Raw genomic sequence first — 21,599 nt, 5'->3', positions numbered from 1 at the left:
TGGGTTTTGGTTTGGTTTTGGTTTTTGAGACAGGGTTTCTCTATGTATCCTTGGCTGTCCTGGAACTTGCTCTGTAGACCAGGGGATGGAATTCAGAGATCTGCCTGCCTCTGCCACCTGAGTGCTGGGATTAAAGGTGTAGGCAACCAGGCCTGGCAAGAGACAGGTGTCTTAATTCCTGAATCTCGCTATAGACACCTTCTCAGAGAGTTGAAACCACCTGGCTACATTTACACAGCTGTTATAAAGACAGGGATGCAAACCCGAGTTTGTGTGTCCTTCAAATCTGTCCTCTGTCTCTCACCATGGAGACCTGTATTGTTTTGCCAACAGTGGCCATTTAGAAATACTTTCTGAAGTGATTTCAGTTAGTATTGGATTTGCTGATCTTGATCTATGTAACTTTACATTCTATGGGCTTAAAAATTGCTAGGGGATTTTAAATGGCATGAGTTTATAGGCTCAAAAGGAGCAATCCCACCCCAACTGTCTGTCCATGTTCATTCTTCACTAACATCTGAACCACCTAGTTTTTTTTTTTTTTTCCTGCTAGATCAGTAATGTTTAAAAATAAGCAAAGAGAGATGGCTCAGCCGTTAAGAGCACTGGGTGCTCTTGCAGAGGACCCGGGTTTGATTCTCAGCACCCACATGTCAGCTCACAACCATCTCTGATGACTCCAGTTCCAAGGGCTCCGATTCCTTCTTCTGGCCTCTACAGGCATCGAGCACATAAGTGGGGGACAGACAGACCTGCAGGCAAAACACACCTGCAGAAAATAAAATAAAAATTAGAAAACAAAAATAAGCACAGTGTCCTTTCTGCTGTGCCCACAAGGACTGCCATGTCTCTGTGACGTCTCCTCTCTACTGCTTTCCAAAAGACGCTTCTCTCTGCATTAGCTTAGGTTGCAGGAGAACCAGCCAGCTAGTGGTACAGACCATCTGTGAAAGCAGCTCGCCATATCTCCTCAATATATTACTAGCCCACTGTTTTCCACTCTACGATCTGAATCATAATAAAGTGTAGGGATCTTGTTTTTGACATATTTTAAAATGAAAGTCTTCCTGTGTATGTGTTTGGGGATACAGATGTGCACACACAGACACTGGCATATTTGAGGCAAGAGAGATAAAGTGATCAGCACGCCCCTTATACCAGATAAATATATATAAATTGTAAATCTATACGTGTGTATATGAGAGTATATTTGTGTTTGTAGGAAATTTGCTACAAACTAGGACCTTTATAAATAGAACTTTTTTTTAACAGCTTCATTTATTTTAATGTTCTCAAACATGCTGCAAACACAGTAGGTATTCAGTATAGTAAACTGAGCTCACAGCCTTACCATATTTCACAGTTTGCAGTTACCTGGTGCCTTAGTACTGCTGCTATGGCAAGACACATGACCAAAAAGTCTTAAAGAAGTGAAGGTTTGTTCTGGCTCAGGGTCTGAGAGGAGAATCCATCACGGCAGGAAGTCACAGTGGTAGGATTCCGAGAGAACTGGCCTCGTGATGGGCTAACTGTGGCCTGTGAGTCCACAGTCTGGAAGCACAGAGAGATGAGTCACTGTGCTCTGCCTGCCTGGCTCTTTTCATTTATTTCTGGACCCTAGTCCATGAGGAGGTGTTGCTCACATGCAGTGCTCTCCTCTGGCGATTCTAATCTACTCAAGTTGACAGTGAAGATTAGCTATCATACCTGGAGTGCATTGATCTTCATAAAGCAATGACATCCAAGGATTAGTTTAGCTTGGTTAACTGGTTAATAAATGCTTAGAATAGGAGCCTAAAAAATATACCAATATACTAATGTAGAATATAATATAATAATACTATAATATAGTATACTAATGTAGAAATCTGTAATCTAAAATCAGTGTCGTATTTTTATACTTCAAGCTACTATTGTGCAGATTTTAGATAACACTGCAAGCTTTGTGAAGACAAGACTATCCCTTTCCTGCATGTAACTGGGGTTTGACCCAGCACCTGATGAAGCAATGCTCCGTTAATGGATGAGTGAAGACAGTCTTCTCTAATCCTGTGTTTTTGTGACTTACTTGCTTTGGACACTTCATCATCTAGGTCTCGGTTGCATCATTATTTGCTTAACAAAATATTCACTTTTATATCAGTGAAAATAAGTGAATATGGAATCATGTTTTCCTTTTTGTATGACGTTCTCAGTCTCCCAAACCTTAAGAAATCAGTACTTCCTTAAATTTCCCGCCTTCTGTCTTAATATATTATTTTTATTTATGTGTCAGCAGTCAGTTAAAAGGGGTTGAGCACTTGTTGGAACTCCCAATGAAACTACTTGCCTCTTGGCCTGACTTAGTCTCATGTTAGAACTGTTTGCCACCATTCCTAATCAGTCTTGTCCACCTTCTATTTGAGTGACAGATTTGACAGTTTCAAACTTTCTGGTTCAAGGTTCCGTCATCCCCACATACTAGAGTTGACTGCGTATTTCACCGAGATGGAGAAGCTTTGCCTGGTTCATCCATATATGAGCAACGGGACGCTTTTCGACAGACTACAGTGTACAGTAAGTTTCGACTATCATTCTCTCAGGTCCTTTGGCCCACTAAAGCTGGGAGTAAAAGGGAGCCATTGACACTGGGGAGAGCTGAGAGGTGAGGTGTGAGCACACACATCAGGGGGATATTCAGGAATGGTTCCCTAGGGGAGCAGAGGACCTCTCAGATAAACACACGTGTTACCAGGTTCTGTGTAATATTGGCAAATATATATATATATATATACACACACACACATACATACATACACACACATGTGAGTTTATAACAAGTCTCAATTTCTCTTAGCATGTGGTATTTAGGTGGGCATAGGGCTGGGCCAACCAAACCCACGCCTTTTGCATGCTAAGCAAGGATTCTACTGCCGTGCTGTACTCTCAGCCCACTGGCTACAGTTTGACTAAACTAAAGTTAGAAATTGTTGGATAGTTCCCTAGAGTAGTGGTTCTCAACCTTCCTAATGCCGCAAACCTTTAATACAGCTGCTCATGCTGTGCTGACCCCCAACCATAAAATTATTTTGTTACTACTTCATAACTGTAATGTTGCTACTGTTATGAATCATAATGTAAATGTCTGATAGGCAGGATATTTGATATGTGAACGCTGTGGGGGTCACAACCCACAGGCTGAGAACCATTGCCCTAGAATCATAGAGGAAAGCTCATTTGGAATTTAAATAGGTTGTAGCAAACTGATCTCTCTCTCTCTCTCTCTCTCTCTCTCTCTCTCTCTCTCTCTCTCTCTGTGTGTGTATGTCTGTCTCCTTCTCTCTCTGTCTCTGTCTGTCTGTCTGTCTGTCTGTCTCTCTCTCTCTCTCTCTAGGATAACACAGCCCCACTTTCCTGGCACATTCGAATCGGTGTATTAATAGGAATAGCCAAAGCCATCCAATATTTGCACAACACTCAGCCGTGCTCAGTCATCTGTGGCAATATTTCCAGGTAAATGATCTGGGGACCTCAGGTTCCACCTGTGCCCCTTTCGGCACCTCAGGTGAGTGACTCAAAAATCCTGTCCTCTTCGGAACATATATGAGTGCAATGAGAACTCTCATCTAAGTATTACAATTCTTACATTTTTTTTTTTCCTCAATGAAAATGTGTTTGCAAGATTGCTAAAAACCGCATTGGTATCGCCAAGGGGAGACGTTATATTTATTACCTTTGTGAATGACTGTCGAATAACTTTGTGTATTTTACGGATCATGCTGGATAGCCAGATGTGAAGTTGAACCTCTGTTATTCTCCCCACCCCCACCCCCACCCCTTAACTGAAGTTTAACAAAAGGACACATGGCTTACACAGGGATTCCCAGGAGGACAGCAGAAGTGAAGCAAACTGAGCTTTGGGTTCTGAAGTCACAAGAGTCTTATTCATTACAATGAGCCTGCTCCTCACAATCCTGGGGCCTCTCCTTGTCATTCTGTGACGAGCCAACATGGATTGTGACCTTGGCGACACAAGAAAACTAGAAGCAGTATTTATTTTCTATCTTCCATCTCTGGTTACACACACACACACACACACACACACACACACACACACACACACAAATATACCACCACCTCCAAACATATACACATACACAAACACATCCCACCACACAAACATATACACAAATACATACACACAAACACACATGTACACACACACAAATATACCACTCCCCCACACAAACATATACACATACACACACACAAACACATCCCTTCACACAAACATATACACATACACAAATATACACCCATACATTCACAAACACCCATAAATACACACCCATACACACACACCCATACACACACAAATAAAAACAAACCAAAACAAAAAACCATTCAGAGTGGTCACCTGCAGCAAAATCCCTTGATGATTTCCTCCTGGTGCCCCATGTTGAACTCATCCTGAAGGCCCTGGCTACACCTTTGCTGAACGCCAGGGTCAGCTGTGTTTGAAGACTGCTCCTGCCTCTTCTGGACCATTTCCTAGTATCTTGAAGGGTCTTAGCGCACTTTTAACATAAGCAGAAGAGGAGTGGGCAGCTCATTGTCCTGGAGAAATGGACATGAAACATCTCTGAATTTCCCCTCGGTCCTGGAGGAGCTGGGAGAACTGCCAAGAGATGCTCGCTCCTTCCATGTCTGGAACTACTTCCTGCAGCTTCTCAGAGTCTGAGCAAAACCAGAGGACCCTCACAGGACCTGGGTACGGAGGACAGTGATGGTCACAGGGGTCAGTGGAGTCACTGGTGGGGGCCATTCTACATGGCTGAGAAGCCATGACAACTTAAAATCATCTCTCTCCCACCCAGATTATAACTGATTAATCCACTAATTAATACAGTGGATGCACAAACGGTGTATTACTGAGTGAGAACAGTGTTTAGGCTCCTGCTATATACTTTCTTCCTCCGGTTTAAAGTAAGCACTAGATTATTTTAAACCTCACATGGCAAAACATCAATGATTGGTGGTGTTGGTTGTTCTTGCTCCTTACTCTTTTGGGGGCCCACCACCCAGCTCCCAAATAAATCACACACAGAGGCTTATTCTTACTTATAGATGCCTGGCCTTAGCTTGGCTTGTTTCTTGCCAGCTTTTTTTTTTTTTTAACTTTAAATTATCCCATCTACCTTTTTCCTCTGGGCTTTTTCTTTTTCTTACTTCTGTGTATCTTACTTTCACTCTTACTCTGTGGCTGTGTGGCTGTGTGGCTGTGTGGCTGTGTGGCTGTGTGGCTGCGTGGCTGCGTGGCTGTGTGGCTGTGTGGCTGTGTAGCTGGGTGGCTGGGTGGCTGGGTGGCTGGGTGGCTGGGTGGCTGGTTCCTAGCATCTTTCTCTCCTTGTTCTCTTATTCTTTCCTTTCCTCCCAGATTTCTCCTTCTATTTATACTCTCTGCCTTCCAGCCCCGCCTGTCCTTTCTCCTGCCTTGCTATTGGCTGTTCAGCGCTTTATTAGACCATCAGGTGTTTTAGACAGGCACAGTCACACAGCTTCACAGAGTTAAACAAATGCAGCATAAAAGAATACAACACATCTTTGCATCATTAAACAAACAAATGTGCCAAAGCATAAACAAATGTAACACATCTTAAAATAATATTCTATAACAATTGGTTCCCTTTGTGTGGTTCAATTCATCAGTCCCTGTCTTGAAAGCAGGGTTTGAAGAACAGATAGGAAAGAAGTTCTTGACAGGAGAGAGGAACATGGGCAGCTGTAAACTGGGGCAAAGGTAACATCAGCATGGGGTGGGCAGCAGATGCAGGCTCACACTTTCCAAAGCTTCTTTCACAAAATGATAGGTGAGGTGACTAGGGAGTGCCTATCCAGTGCCTCCCTATACCGTGGGACAGTCTGCACAATTTAACAAGACTCTGTGTCTAGATAAACTAAACAGAAGATAGAGCTATAGCTTAGGCATAGAGTACTTGCCTGGCATGTGTGGGGCTGTGGCCTCAATATCTAGGACTCCAAACAAAGAAAAAAAGAAGAAAAGAATCAAAGGAACCAAATATACGGGTAGAGAAAAGGAGAAGGGCAGAATTTAGCAGGTGGAGAGGTCATCAGGGTATCATTGCTGTTGCAGCTCTAACCGATGGCATGGAAAAGCTGCTGACACTCTGATAATTTTTCACAGCTACCAGAAAATCAGGCAGGGCACACTAGTGCCTGCACTGTGGCCTGTCCTGGAGCAGGGTTATAATGTGAGTGCAGTTCCAGATGGGGACTCGGTAGTGCTGTTGCGAGCCAGCGAGCCAGCATCTGCTAACCCTCCACACCAGGGAGCAAGAGCATGCCTGGGCAGTAATGATGGGTACTACAGAGGAGGAGTCGGCCTGAGAGAGCTCTAAAAAGGAGAGCCAGGAGTGGTTTTTACCATCCTCCTCTGTCCTCTCACCTTCTAGCTCAGGCTTCCTGATGTTTAAATCAGGAAGACCATAGGAACCAGAACTTCCTCTTAAACTGTGACTTCAAGGGGGACTGCCCTTCTCTAAGCTTCATTTTTTCTCTCTGAAAAAGGCTAATAATAGACCAATAGTTTTGTCTCTTAGGGTCAAATGATGTAAGGTATCGTGGTGCTGAGGAGAGCACACACTCATCAAATGGTGACTCCCTCGGTACCTGGTCCAGATGTGTTGGTAGCAGCAGTGGCAGAGGCTGAGTGGTGTGATGGACAGTCAATATTCTTGCTCATCACTCTTCTACATACTTCCCTTGTCAATTCATTGTTTGAAAAGCAGACCTGCAAACAAGTTCTGCTTCTAGAAGAATCACTCGTGTCTTACTACGTGTGTTGGTTGAACACCTTGGGAGTCAAATTCTTTTTTTGGTCCATGTCTGTTGTGTGTAAAGAATAATGGAGACCACAGCGGGGAGTCATCTTTTCCTGTGAAGGTCAGCTGATTAGAGAGATAGCTCAAACACACACACACACACACACACACACACACACACGTCACATTAATAGATACCCAGTGTGTGGCTGGCTGAGTTAGAGTTGGAGTTAAAGAATGCCAAGCCAAGTCCTAGAGGGAGTGTGTTTTTTATACAGGCTGATTGAAAGCATCAGGGAGAACATTTCTGGTGGAGGCAGTAAATTTGTTCAAGGGGTCAAAGCAAAGGACTGCCACCACATGTATAACAAAAGAAAAGGAAGGGAAGAAGAGAAGGGAAGGGAAGGAAGGAAGGGAAGGAGGGAAGGAAGGGAAGGAGGAAAGGAAGGGAAGGAGGGAAGGAAGGGAAGGAGGGAAGGAAGGGAAGGAGAAGGAGGAAGGAAGGGAGGGAAGAAGAAAGGGAGGGAGGGAAGGAGGTTGGGAGGGAGGAAGGAGGCTGGAGAAGGACAGATGAAGTTTGAAAATAAAATAAAATGAGATGACAAGAAAAGAGGATGTGATAACCAAGGGATTGATGGAGCTTAAGGGTAGTTAACTAGATTAGAGACCTAGGTTTGATAAGGTAAACTCAATGGAGAGACCGAGGCTTGTCTTGAGGACACAAGGGAGTGGAAAGATCCTGGAGTCTCTTCCATGGTCTCAGAATGTAACAGGAAGCTGGTGCTTCCAAGGCAACAATAGCCCAGGTGCTTGCCTAGCTGTGCAGAACTATAAAGTCACTTAATAGCCCAGCTAGACAGAATCCTTGCGAGTTAATAGACAGACAATGGTAAGAGGCTGGTTAGAGCAAAGTGTCGAGGATGAGGTGATACTTGAGCTGGAAATCCCAGCATTCTGGCAGGCAGGTGGATCTCTGTGAGTTTGAGGACAGCCTGGTCTACAAACCGAGGACTGCCAGGGCAGTTACATAGAGAAACCCTGTCTCAAAAAAGCAAGCAAACAAACAAACACAACACAAAACAAACAAAACCACCTCCCTCAAAAGAAATGCCTCTTAAAGGCTCCTATATTGAAGGTGTGGTCCCTACAGTGGTCCTATTAGTAGATGCTGGGACATTTAGGAAGTGGACTCTGGTACAGGAAGTTAGGTCCTTGTGAGCATCTCCTGGAAGGGGATATTAGGTCCCTGGACCATTCTTCCAGACTTTGCTTCTCAGCCACCATGGGGAGAGCAGATCGTTTCCACTGCCCTTTTATACAACGATGTATTTTCCTGCCACAGGCCCAAAGTCATGGAACCAACCAACCGTGGACTGGAACTGTGAGTCAGAGTAAATCTGTCACTCTTTTCAAATGTTCTCTCTCTCGGGTATTTTGTGAGTGAGACAAAACTGACTACCATGACTGGTTTTTCAGAGTCTGAGGATTCGAAGGTAGCCCATCCAGAGACAGCACCTGCAGGGGTCTCGGCCACCACCACGGCCAGCAGAGTAATGACCCATGGGAGGCAGTTTGGTTCAACATGACTAAGTAGCTGGTGTTGGTTCAAGCTTCAGGAATCTGACCTGGAGTAGTTTATTTTAGGCATATTTAAGCACAGCGCAATTCAGTAAAAACTGTCCTGGTGATAATTAATTTGATCTTGGGTGCACAATAAAACATACATAAAATCTCCCTGAGGAACTCGAAGGACAAAGGAAGCTAAATCAAGATCAGACGTGACTACCTTGAAACACTTTGTAAAGTACACGTCACGTCTTCCATTAAAATGGGTTCTATAGATTGACTAAGAAAGCAAGCTCATGATAAAGGTCTGGGCAAGGATCTGATACAGTTTCCTGCCACACAGATAGTGCAAAAGTCACCAGGTTATTAACCACATCTGCCCCAAGCCTTCTGGGAGGCTAACAGGCTATGTATCCCTTCCTTTGAAGGAACAACCACGTGTGTTTTACATTCCAGGTTCCCCTAGTGCTGATCTGTGTGCTCAAGGCCCTCCGGGTCTCCTACACGCACACACACAAGCATGTGTCCAAGAGTGAAATTCCAAGGCTGTGGACATGTATTTGGAGATCATGCTTTCATACGGTTTCATCACTGTCCCAGCACAAGCCAAGCCCCTACAATAGCCACTGACTCACAGCACAGCCTTCCTGCTGAGCTGCCAGCATAGATATTAGTTAGTGCCAACATCAGTCATAGGCATCTCCCTCTTACTTAGTGATGTTGCACACCCGTGATCCAGGAATTGGAACAAGGCCAGTTCGGTTCATTTAGGCCACCCAAGGCCTGTCAGATGGTAACAGCATCTGTTGAGGGAGTCTCAGCCAAATGTGAGTTGGCTGACCTAGGTCACCTTTTTGCATCTCTGAAGGGAACCCTTCCCTTCACTCGGAATGTAGACCTTCCTGATTCTTAGCCCATTGCTCTTTGGAGGGTCCAAAGTCACTAAGTCTCCTGTCCTTGCCATTCAATTTGAGCAGTCATAATTAGGAAAGACAGCTTCTAGCAGGGAAGCCCTGTGTGTTCCTGACAGTTGGCTCAAAGGTCTGTGTTGAGCGGTATCATTTTCCACAAGGAAATAAAGACTGCATTCTTGCCAGGGGGGTGAAAAATGGACAGTCTTCGTTTTGTGTATTGAACTTCAGACTGGTGGATCACAGACTTTACTAGAGACTCTCAACATGAATTAATATTAGTAGCTTGAAGCAACTTGGCATGATGCATGAAGTGAGATTGGGTAGAAAAAGCCAAACCAAAGTATTATGGAGCACATAGTTATAGCACTGTAGAAATGTAAATTATTTTAAAAAATATTAGAAGTGGAACCCACCCAAAATATCAACTAGAATTTATCACTGTGGCTTATCTTTGTAATGGCTATGATTTTCTTCCATTTTATCTTAAAAAAAAACATATTTAAGCTAAGACTAAAAAAGACATTTGGTTTTTGTCCAAGCTTTATATGACTATTAAGATAGACATTAGAAAGTACATATCTGGTATAAAGTGACTTTCTGGGTGTTTCATAACTATTCTTGAAGGCCTATAATGTGGATAGAAGGAATAAAAGAGAGAATATTTTACCCTTTAAGGTCAATTAAGTCTCAAGGGTCTGTGGATCAGCTCTCAAAATGTCCTGTATCCCTGCCGAATCACTTACCCTCTCTCATTCAGGTTGGCCATGGAAACCCCACTCGGTAGACTTTCAGAGGTGTCCATGTTATAGAGAGGAGGGTCAACACAGAGGACATTTCCTTAAGGCTTCCCAACAAGCTGCTGTAAGCAAAGCCTTTGACTGGCTCCCACCTAGATACAACACCTGGTATAAAAATCACCAGAAAAGCCAGAGGTTGTTCACAAGCCTGATTGACTCCTGTGGACCAATTCTTAACTCACCTTGACAGAAAAAAAGGATAATTCTGGCCATCTGAATGGTCTTAAACACTGAATTAGGAGAGTATAATCAAAGATAAAATGATTGATTTTTTTTCTTTAACTATCTAGGAAATCACACTCCCCAGACATTAGGCTTAAGGCTGTAGGGCATGTTCTTCAAACAGATATTCCTCATTAATGATACCTTTCTTGATAAGAAAAATGCTGCCCAGATGGAAGATATCAGAACCACAGCTCAACTCAACACTCAGCATCTACCTGAAGGGAAGATAGACAGATCCACTGTTGTTTTAACTTAAAACTCAAATGATGATTAAATTTCTGCTCTCTGTCTCCCTCTCTAGAGGCCATCTGCAAGGGACCTCATGCTATGAATTTTTAAATTCTTGAGAATAAAGATTTTGAAGGTCGAGGTCATGGTTCAGCATTAGAACTTTCATCTAGGCTCCCTAACACCCAAACCCCCCCCTCAATGAAGATCATGAAGTCATTGTTCAGCAGCCTGGTGTCCACTCCTTTTGTTTAAATGAAATGGAATGATGTCCACTTAGGCCTTCAGAAGAAAGCAAGGATGATGGTGTAGATAGGACCCAGGACATCCGTGTTCAAACTCAGGGTCTGCCTCAGACTACCTGGTCATTTCCCCCACTTCCACATCTAGTCCCAGCAAAGCTGACATTTTACTTTCTATTTCTTTCCATTTTAAAACGATCTACCTTTGTTCTATGCTCTGCTCACAAGCCTAGAGATTCTGAAAGAAGAACGGTATGACTCCGCCTTCTTTTAAATCATGGAGTGGATTTGTCCCCTGTTTCTGCACTAGGAAGACTTCAGACAGGTTGAGGGTGGCACCTCTGTCTTTCTGCCTACGCTGGAGCCACCCTCAAGAATAGCTCTGAAATGCCCTTGTTCTACAAACTCTCTCCCCGTGCTTTTCTATGCTCTTCCCCTTTCCCCAGCCACTCGATGATCTCATTGTTCCTGCCTCTTGTCCCTGGTTCAGTGTGGCCATTGAGACCACCTGTCTCTTCCACCCCTTCCTAGTCATGTGACTTTGGGATAGTTCGCTGATGTTCTCTGGAACTGGGCAGGATACCAGTCCACTACCTCCGAGGGTTCCGAGGATGGGGTGAGTTACTGAGTGGAAAGAAAGGGCGGCCCAGAGCCTGGCAGAAGCTGTCGTCATCTTCTACCCATGGGAGACTCATGTCTTCATTGCCCTAAGTGCTCCCGTCTGACTCACCTTGGACTCTGGCTTTCCGGGAGGATCCTGAACTCCCTGAGAGGGTCAGTTATCACAAACTTTTGTACATTGACATAAAACCTTGTGACTGGGCCTTCAGGTTCACACACACACACACACACACACACACACACACACACACACACACACACACAGAGAGAGAGAGAGAGAGAGAGAGAGAGAGAGAGAGAGAGAGAGAGAGAGAGAGAGAGAGAGAGAGAAAGAACAGTTAATATGTTTATAATCAACAGATTTTAACTTTATGTTCATGTAGCTGAATGAAAGATTTTTTTCACTGAAGTGTTGTAAACCAAAGCAGCATCCAACATGGAAAGAGGAGGTCTAAATTTTAGTCCTGGCTCTACTATTTAGCTGTTTTGCAAATAATAAGTCAAAGAAACAGCGTGCTATAGTAACTATGGCGAATACGTTTCATCTCACATTCTATCTTTGATTGATTAGCAATGACTATCCAAGTACAGGGTCGAAAGAGCATCTTGGCTGAGTGCTTTTGAAACCCAGTGATGTCTGTCAGTAATATGGGAGGATGTGGGCCAGCATTTGGGTCATATATTTGCCATTCCCATGCTCAGTAATCTCAAACCACTTGAGGGTTTCAGATCCCCGTGAGGAAACGATGATATAAATAAGTGTTTGGTGTCTTCTATAAGCTCAGCATTATGATTATGGAAACAACACTAGGCGGGCTCCATTAAGTACCAAATGATATATTGTAGGCATCCAGTAGGAACTTAGAGGCAGGAGGCACACTGGGCTTCAGAGAGATACAGTGAAAACATCATGGCAGAAATGATTCCAGTGGCCCAGAGAGGAGCTGGATGGAAATAAGAGGAGGAGGCCTTCTGAGGGCAGCAGTACAAAGGTCACCCCGAGACAGTTATATGCAGTTTGTATAGTTGTTGGTGTGTGTGTGTGTGTGTGTGTGTGTGTGTGTGTGTGTGTGTGTTTACTCTTTGTTCTTTTCTCTTCAGGGACCCACTACCCAGCTCCCCAAAAAATACACAGAGGTTTATTCTTACTCATGAATGCCCGGCCTTAGCTTGGCTTGTTTCTAGCCAACTTTTCTTAACTAAATTATCCTGTCTACATTTACCTCTGGGCTTTTACCTTTTTCTATTCTATCCACCTTTCTTTCCTTCTTACTCTGTGGCTGGCTGTGTGGCTGGCCCCTGGCATCCTTCTCTCCTTCTCCTTTTCTCATTCTTTCCTTTTCTTGCTCTTGTGTCTATTTATTCTCTCTACCTGGCAGCCCCACCTATGTCTCTTTTGTCTAGCTATTGGCCGTTTAGTGCTTTATTAGAACAATTAGGTGTTTTAGACAGGCAAAGCAACACAGCTTTACAGAGTTAAACAAATGCAACACAAAAGAATGCCACAGATCTTTGCCTCATTAAACAAATATTCCACGGCATAGAAGAATGTAACATATCTTCAATGAATATTCCACAACAAGCTCGTCCAATGGTGTTGGTAAATACTTATCCATGAAGGATAGTGGATAGACTGCAGGAGTTCAGTCAAAGCCAAGGACTAGATCTCATATACATTCCCATGGAAACATTTGTTAATCCTCCAGAATCCTAAGGGTGGGTGTGATCATTGTCATCTCTGGCTGACAAGAGAAAAACAGAGACTCAGAAAGGTCCGTCACTTGCCTGTCACATGGTTACAGATGAAAGGGGAGGTACCCTTCCATGTCTGTGTATTCCCAATGACCATGCTCTTATTAGGGAATTCAAAGGCCTGGGATTACCAGGGGCCAGTTGGCTTCATCAGCAGACACAGGAATTGAGAAATGTTGACGTCAGATTCTTGAGGAGATAGCAGTAGGTGGCTTGCTTTGGGAGAGAGATTAGGCCAAGACAGCTACCCTGTCAGTCTGGCTTGTTCCAGCAGAGAGAGTCTTTCTAAGAACACTGTCTAGCACACAGCTGAGCAACACCCACAGAAGGAAGCAAAGCCCACATTTCAAAGGTATTTTCAGTGAGTCTGGTGGTTCATTTAGCCCCAAAATATCTTAGTAATTTGAACTCTTTAAGAGAATGTTATAAAAACAAAACTCACTACCAGATGGTGGGAGTTGAGAAGGAAAGGTTCTAAAGAAAGAATCCGGAGTGTGGTCTGCAGCCTTGGCAGAAGACTTGCATTTTCCTTTGGGAGATGAGGATGTTTTTGAATTACAGGAGCTCATAAAAGCGTTTGAAAGTGACAACCTTGATATTTTCATCCATCCCTTAGAAGCCTTCATCGTTTTCACATATATAGACAAGTTTAAGTTGAAATGCATTTTACCAGCAGCATTTTCATCCTAGACAGATATTCATCCCTGCTATTGGCTCCAAATCAAGGACATACTCTCAGTGAGTGTTTCTAAGGAGTCCTATAAACGCAGGTCCTAAGCTGGTATTGCATCTGTAAAACAGGCTTCTGTCTTAGAGGAAGGGAAGAAGAAGGTTAGACATGGATGTTTGAAAAATGGAAACTGATCAGAGACACAAGACTGAGTGAGTGAGTGAGTGAGGGAGGGAGGGAGAGAGTACATGGCATTTCTCATGTGAAGGTCTGTAGTGTGGACGGGGTCTGGCTTGGTGGATAGACAGCCACACGTTGGTCCGTCAGCCATCAGGATACCCTTGCTTGAGGATTCAGTCTCTTTGCCTTTATCCAGTCTTCCTGGGCAAGTCAGCTAATGGCTGTAGACTTGCCAAGGCTGGAATTCGGCTTAGTGTTTAATAGGACATGTAGGTCTGCGGAAAATGGAGGATCTGATCCATGAGTTGATTCTTTAAACCTCTTACTCCCTCCCCTTCATCCTTTTCAAATAACTACCTTCCCCTTCAGAAACATCTTAGATAAAAATGATTTTCCTCAGACTTTCGGCATGTCTTCCTATTCCTTTCCCTTCCTGTCTTCCTATTCCTTTCCCTGTCCCTCCCTTCTCCTAATAAAACTCTGATAGTGGGTTTTGTCGTGCCTCGTGGCTTTCCTCGCAAGGTAACAGCTCTGCTTAATGAATAACATCGTGTCTCTGCATAAAACCAATGCACACAACCTTCGTGCTTAAATTCAAACCCCGCATTTTAATCTGTATACATCATCTTCGTGTTTAAGGCCTAACAGTTCCAACTAAACTAGGAAACTTACTGATGAGCCAGAAAAGCTGGTTCTCACTATAAAGTATTATTTGGGGGATCCGGTCCCTCAAAAAAAAAGCATCATGGAAACTTTTCTTAGTACAGATATGAATTGGTACCTGAGTTGGTACCAATTCACTGTATAGAATTGCCTCATGCCTTCAGGCTGAGATGGTTCTATTTTAAGAATGATTTGAAGTCACCCTGGCCTCTCTGTTATAGCAAATATTCTTGGAGTAAAGAGAAGGCAAAAGGCACAGAAACATGAGACAGGGCGTGTGGACCAAACCTGCTTCCCTGTCTGCCTCTCTCGTGGCCAGCATTGCCAGCAAGCTGCCCTTTGGCGTTGTGTTGTGACGATTTCTCATGTAGTTTTCATTTTGTCCGTCCATTCTCACCCTGCAGAATAAACTTACTCTGTTGACCCGTGTGGTGGCTGAAGGCACCTTATGTTTGAAGATCCCACGTAAGGCTGAAGCAGGGGAAAGAATTAGAGGAGACATGGATTGTGGAAGGGCTTTTTGGCCATTCCCACTCTCCTAAAACTGAGCATCCTTCTCTCTCTCAGCTCCCGTTCACCTTTATTTAGAACCAAATAAATCACTCGTTTCAAAATTGATGCTCCGTGCCGAGGTCTGCTGGTGAGAACTTGCCTTTCCACTAGATGCCATTATTCAGCGTGTGAGTGCAGGGTCCTCAGATCATCCTGTCTGACTGGTGACCTCTCGCTGACCCCATGTCCTCAGTGGATTTATTGGGTAACAGGGTTTGTGGTCGCCCAGCTCACTCACCTCTGCCTACCTCACCAGTCGCTGTCAGCTTCTACTTGTTTTTACAGCAAATTGAGTAAATGGCTGAGATTATGGGTTTCTTTATTGGTCTTGATGCCGTCACCCCCTCCCCCTGCCCCCTCCCTTACCACTTTTCCTATGTATAAAACAAACAAACAAACAAACAAACAAACAAAAGCTCCAGGGATTCGTTCCTGTGTGCTGTTTAGATTCAGATTCAGCTTGGGCATTCTCAAGGCCCCACCATGCCAATCAGGACAGCATGCCTTCTGGAGAACTGGGTTGGAGGAAGACATTGAAGATGGGGCATTCAGGGTTTTTCAGGCTCCCTCTGTGCAAGCAGAAGAGCAGAAACTGGAAGGGCGGTGACTCATGGTAACAGTGGACAGTAGAGTTTGCCGGGCACTTCCGGAAGGCTTCCACTGCCTTATGTCTTGGAACATGGAACTGGGCAGGGACACATGGATAGTGGTGTAGACAGTGTATGAGAAAAAGACATTACTTCCAAGAGAAGAAGCCATCTGGGGCAGGGAAAAAAGGTCACTGGCTTCAGTGACTTGCCATGCAGAGTTGGGGCTTTTATGTCATAGGGATTGCGCTTTTTAGCTTATTTGCATCCAGTGGGCTTTCTTGGGCATGGTATGTTACATGGAAGTCTACATACAGCTTCATGCATCACATGTCACCTCAGCTTCTTAAATCTCTACCTAGGAATGTGCATTTTAGTATTATAATGAGCCATAGGACACCTTCAGACACACGGCAGTGTCTCTGTGTCTGGGACTGTGCCAGGGACTTACTTGGCATTGGGTAGGGGATTTGTACCTTTCCTCTTCTTGGTTGGTTTCTTTCATATTCGAATTTGGCAGCCTTTGCCCAAGGCCTTCCACTCTCTGCCCTTTCTGCCTTACATGAGTGCTACTGGGAGAGTGGGAGACTGGTTTTGCCCCCTTTCATCTCCTGCCCAGATGGCAAACTCCTGCTCTCCTAGTCCCGAAAATTGTAAAAGCATCAGGGCAGCTCCAGAAACCTCAGATTTGAGCAAGTGAAGTGTGCCTCTACAGGGGATTCCATCTTGTTTTCCTACCTAGTGCCTGAGAGAAGGTAGGACCTGACTCGTCTGTTATGCATCTTCAGAGGATGCTCAACTCTGTTCTGGGTGAGAAAATGAAAGAGTGGGTGAGGAATGGCATAGAGTTGGGCCATGTGAGACACAGGAAGGCACTGGCAGCCACTGGATACTTGAGGAAAGACAGGGAGAAAGTTAAGGACTGTGCTCATTGACACAAATCTTGGGGACACAGCCCCTGGCTTGTTCCCCCACAGATGAAAAGATCACACCAAACAGACAGGGCATAAGGCTGGCTCTTTGCTCTTTACAGTTTTTTCCACTCTGCAGAGGGAAATGTCAAAGTTTAAAACATGTTTTTATACTTAAAGGAGCCTGGGATATCAACTTGGTCCTAGACGAAGTCTGGATTGAGATCTTAGTTACAAAATGGAACGAATGCGCTCAAATACTAGACATAGGAATGAATCTCCACATAGCCTCCAAACTGTCTCTTTTGCTGGAGGATCTCAATTCAGAACTGGCCGTGCCTATTTGTGTACTCATTCTGGGACAGCAGAGACCTTTGTCTCTGAGACAGTTGTACGATTCAGTGTTTGTTCAGGCTGAAGAACGTCTTACACAGTGGCTGCTACCACATTTAATAACAGTGCACAGTACCCCGATCTCTATCCCTTGACATTTCTACTTAGCTGCTTAAAACCAAGCCCATGGTCTCATTAAGAAGAGCACAAGCAAACTGCTGTACTTAACTTTAGTTCATCCTGTTGACACAGCACCCATGCATGTCTCAAATTCTGAAATAGCCACTATTCATGCGTCAGATTTTTATTTTAGGCTTCATACACATTTATGTTTATACGTTAATATTTTTTATTTTATGTGCACTAGTGTTTTGTCTGCATGTATGTCTGCGTGAGGCTGTTGGGTTGCCTAGAACTGGAGTTACAGACAGTTATGAGCCGCCATGTGGGTGCTGGGAATTGAACCCAAGTCCTCTGGAAGAACTAGCAGTCTATGTCTCCAGCCCATGCGTGTACTTTAAGAAAAACTTTAGAATGCCCACTCACTCGTTCATGGATATTTACGTTTGGCTTCATCTTATCAGTGTTCTGGGTTAATCAGCCACGTTGTATTTCACCAAATGCTTCTGTGATATCTTGTCCTGTTTGTCTTTGAACACACTTGTAGTGCAAACATACTTCTGGATGATCAGTTCCAACCCAGACTAACTGATTTCGCCATGGCACACTTCCGACCCCACCTAGAACATCAGAATTCTACCATGAATATGACCGGCAGCGGCAGGAAACATCTGTGGTACATGCCAGAAGAATACATCCGACAGGGAAGACTTTCCATCAAAACCGATGTCTACAGCTTTGGAATTGTGAGCGCCATCTGTTGGTTAGCTAAGGAAGAGAACTCACTGCCAAGATGGGGGTGCCATCCTTTTGGGGGGGGGGGTTCTCAACCCGTGGGTCACGACCCCTCCAGAGTCAAAGGACCCTTTCACAGGGGTCGCATATCAGATATCCTACATGTCAGATATTTACATTATGATTCCCAACAGTAGCAAAATTACAGTTATGAAGTAGCAACAAAATAATAATATGGTTGGGGTCAGCACAGCATGAGGAGCTCTATTAAAGGGTCACAGCATTAGGAAGGTCGGGAGCCACTGGCTCAGAGGAAATATTTTAAGTTTTATGCCTATTGGTTTTCCATTACTCATTATCCGATACACTAGTTTTCCATAATCTATGAAAGAATAAAATAGGAGAGCATTAATTAGAATTAAATCCATTGCCATATTAAGCAGTTTAAACTAATATTGTCTGTGTTTTCAACCTCTGTAGTTGACTTTGTGTATGTTCCTTGCAGGTGATCATGGAGGCTTTGACAGGCTGTAAAGTGGTGCTGGATGATCCTAAACATGTGCAGCTGGTGAGAACCGCCCTCATGCCGGCCGCCACTCGCTTGCCAATTAGTTGTCTGGTGGTGTTCTGAGAAATAAGTGTATCTTCTCTTCCTAGCGGGATCTGCTCATGGAACTGATGGAGAAGAGAGGTCTCGATGCATGCCTCTCATTTCTAGACAGGAAAATACACCCCTGTCCTCGGAACTTCTCTGCCAAGCTCTTCTCTCTGGCCGGCCAGTGTGCGGCAACTCGAGCCAAGTTAAGACCAACAATGGATGAAGTAAGATATGCCTGGTTTTATTTATAAATGAGCCATGGAAAATCCAAGTCGGAGCAACTGTGCATCTAAGTGAATTCTTAATTAGACAAATTCAGCACCCCCCCCCCGAGAATTCTAGCCTAATAGATAAACTTTCTAGCTTAAAATGAACACCTTACACTAACCCTGTGGAAGGCATTACTAGGTAGAACCAGGTTATTATAAAAAAATTGATGCCTTTAATCTCAGCACTCAGGAGGCAGAGGCAGGTGGATCTCAGTGAGTTTGAGGCCAGCATCATCTACAAAGCAGGTTCCAGGACAGCCAGAAATGTTACACAGAGAAACTCTGTCTTAAAAAAATTATATATATATATATATAGCCAGCAAAGTAGCTTAGTAGATAAAACAAACAAACAAACAAAAAAACCATGTCTGCCATGCAAGCCTGGCAACCTGAGTTTGATCCCTGGAACTCACAGAAAGAACAAGTTGTCTCCTACCTTCACATGCTCTCTTCAGCACACTCCCACCACCATCACTAATAATAAATTTAAAAAAATAAATCTAATGAAATGTAGTTTGAAGGGGATATTTTATTCAACACTCCTTATGCTATCTGACCCATTAAAAAGCACACATTTGTTTCCATTGTTTTAAAATGCATTCATTTGTCATAGCTATAATCCATTCATTTGTAAGCCAATACTAACTCAATGGCCATTTCAAATGTGTACTTTGGGGGATGCATAGCAGTCAACACTTGATGACTGTCCTCAAGCTTGCTGTGCACAGAAGTCCAATCAATAGACACGGTACTTTGACCCTGTAGACAGGTGCGGTGACAATCAGAATCCTGGGATGACCGAGAAGGGTAGAGTCAGATTAGAGTGAGGTCACCAGCCTATGCCAACCAGGAGGTCCTTGCTGAAGGTCACTGCTTAGCTTTGATCTGGAGAACGGGTTAGGTGTAGGCAGCAGTATGGATGGAAGGACATCCTCAAAAGAGGCCATCTGCACTCCTGACTCAGAGGTCATCACCCTTAGCTGCAAGACTTTGGGCAGTCCAGCATCATGGAGATGAGGTGAGGTAAAGGAGACCTGGTCTAGTTAACACTACAGAAGCTTCCCTGTCCTTGGAGTTGGGTTTTATGCCGAGTCTACTGGAGAGCTGTGGGAGATCTGAACAAGGACTTGGTCTAATCATAGTGTAAGAACCCTGGCCTGGGATCCAGGGAAACATAGAGGAGGTCTGATGTGACTCTCAGCGTAGAATCCTGTCCCAGCAAGGATCCATCAGCGGTGTTGTAGGACAAAGTTAAGATCCAGGAGGTTGAGGGAACAGCACCAAAGCTTTACCTTTCTAGATAGTTGTATGGATTTTCTCTTGATCCTCAGCTTTACCTATAAAAACTAGGATAATGCCATTTATTGAGATGAAATACATTAAAACACTTCATAAATTCTCAAGCTATCTGTATTTTTGGAGAGGGAGAAGGAGAATGGATATATTAAGTCATTGATTTTCAAATCTGGCTGCCTGTCCAAATCCTGTGTGAAGCTGTTTAAATACCATTGATGACATGCTCTTGGTTGGGGACAAGAGATCTATATCTTTAGAAAACTCCCCTTTTTGATCCTGGCCTTTGAGAACTAGAGGTCATGGTGCCCTTGATACAGTCCATGAGAATCCTCTACTTTCTGTGGCTGAAAATGCACGAAGATTCATCTGACAGCTCAGAGTGAGATGGTAGCCAGTTCATGCCTGAGGTCAGGCTTCTTAATAGTCGATAGCTTCTTTTACACCTTCCTTCAGGTCGCTTGATGTGGCCCTTGAAATAAAGGGCCTTCTCTGATATCTAGTATCTTTTCTAATTCAAAGTTCTGGGTTTGCACTTACTAATTTTTTTTTGTTTTACTTATTTAATTTCCTAGTTATGAAAATGAGAGACTATTCATTACTAGGCAGAGAGGCAAATGTAAATGGAAGTGTCACTCAAGCTTCCCTCCATGTTTCTTTCCTTGCTAATCAGGTCCTGAACGCTCTAGAGAGCACGCAGCCTAGCTTGTATTTTGCGGAAGACCCTCCCACATCCCTGAAGTCCTTCAGATGCCCCTCTCCTTTGTTCATGGATAACGTTCCAAGTATTCCAGTAGAAGATGATGAAAACCAGAACAACCACCCCGTGCCTCAAGAGAAAGCTTTGAGGACGGGTAGAGTGACTGAGAAAACCCCTTTTGAGTGCAGCCAGTCTGAGGTCACCTTTCTAGGCTTGGACAGACACCCAAGGAGCAAGAGAAGTGAAGCTGCTTGCAGTGTGCCCAGTTCTCCTTGTGAAGAATGTTGGCCCCCAGAACTTGAATCAGCATCCCAGGACTTAAAGCCTACTGAGATTACATTGGGCTCCTCTTGGGAAGTGCCAGGCCAGTCTTGTGGGAGCAGCCCAATGGAGAAGAGGTGCCCCTCTGGACTCTTCCACAGTGAGTATGAACAGTCTCAAAAGCAGTGAATTCACCAGAACATAAAGAAAAAAAAAAGCAAATGTCACTGAAGGCACCTGAGTGAAGAATGTCACCATGAAAGGATCTGAGCTCCCTGAGTAAGCACAAGGAAATCCCTGATGGTGAATTTGAGTAGTGCAGATAAGCAGCCAGGCAGTTCTGTCCCTTCCTTTCCAATCTCCCAAACAGGGGGACTTAAAGAAATGTGTTATCACAGTGATGTAGGTGGACTTTTCTGTCCCTCCAGCTGCTCCCAAATAACCACACAGAGACTTAATATTAATTATAAATGCTTGGTCAATAGCTCAGGCTTGTTACTAGCTAACTCTTACATTTTAAATTAACCTATATTTCTTATGTACCCTCTGCCACATGGCTAT

General features: G+C 44.0%; 1 protein-coding gene across 1 annotated transcript in view; it reads left to right on the top strand.

The window, feature by feature from the left end:
* Positions 1-21,265, top strand: part of Irak3 (interleukin 1 receptor associated kinase 3) — a 51,648-nt gene extending 30,383 nt beyond the window's left edge. The window contains exons 7-12 of the mRNA XM_036170151.1: positions 2,442-2,556; positions 3,374-3,492; positions 17,730-17,928; positions 18,423-18,485; positions 18,575-18,739; positions 20,751-21,265. Of these exons, the coding sequence (XP_036026044.1) occupies positions 2,442-2,556; positions 3,374-3,492; positions 17,730-17,928; positions 18,423-18,485; positions 18,575-18,739; positions 20,751-21,227 (1,138 nt within the window). The 3' untranslated portion in view covers positions 21,228-21,265. The remainder of the gene's footprint in view (positions 1-2,441; positions 2,557-3,373; positions 3,493-17,729; positions 17,929-18,422; positions 18,486-18,574; positions 18,740-20,750) is intronic.
* Positions 21,266-21,599: the final 334 nt, after the last annotated feature.

This window comes from Onychomys torridus, chromosome 20, assembly GCF_903995425.1.
Source record: "Onychomys torridus chromosome 20, mOncTor1.1, whole genome shotgun sequence".
In the NCBI taxonomy this organism is placed as follows: Eukaryota; Metazoa; Chordata; class Mammalia; order Rodentia; family Cricetidae; genus Onychomys; species Onychomys torridus.
The sequence above is the reverse complement of the archived record's forward strand: the minus strand, read 5'-3'. Positions and strand labels throughout refer to the sequence as shown.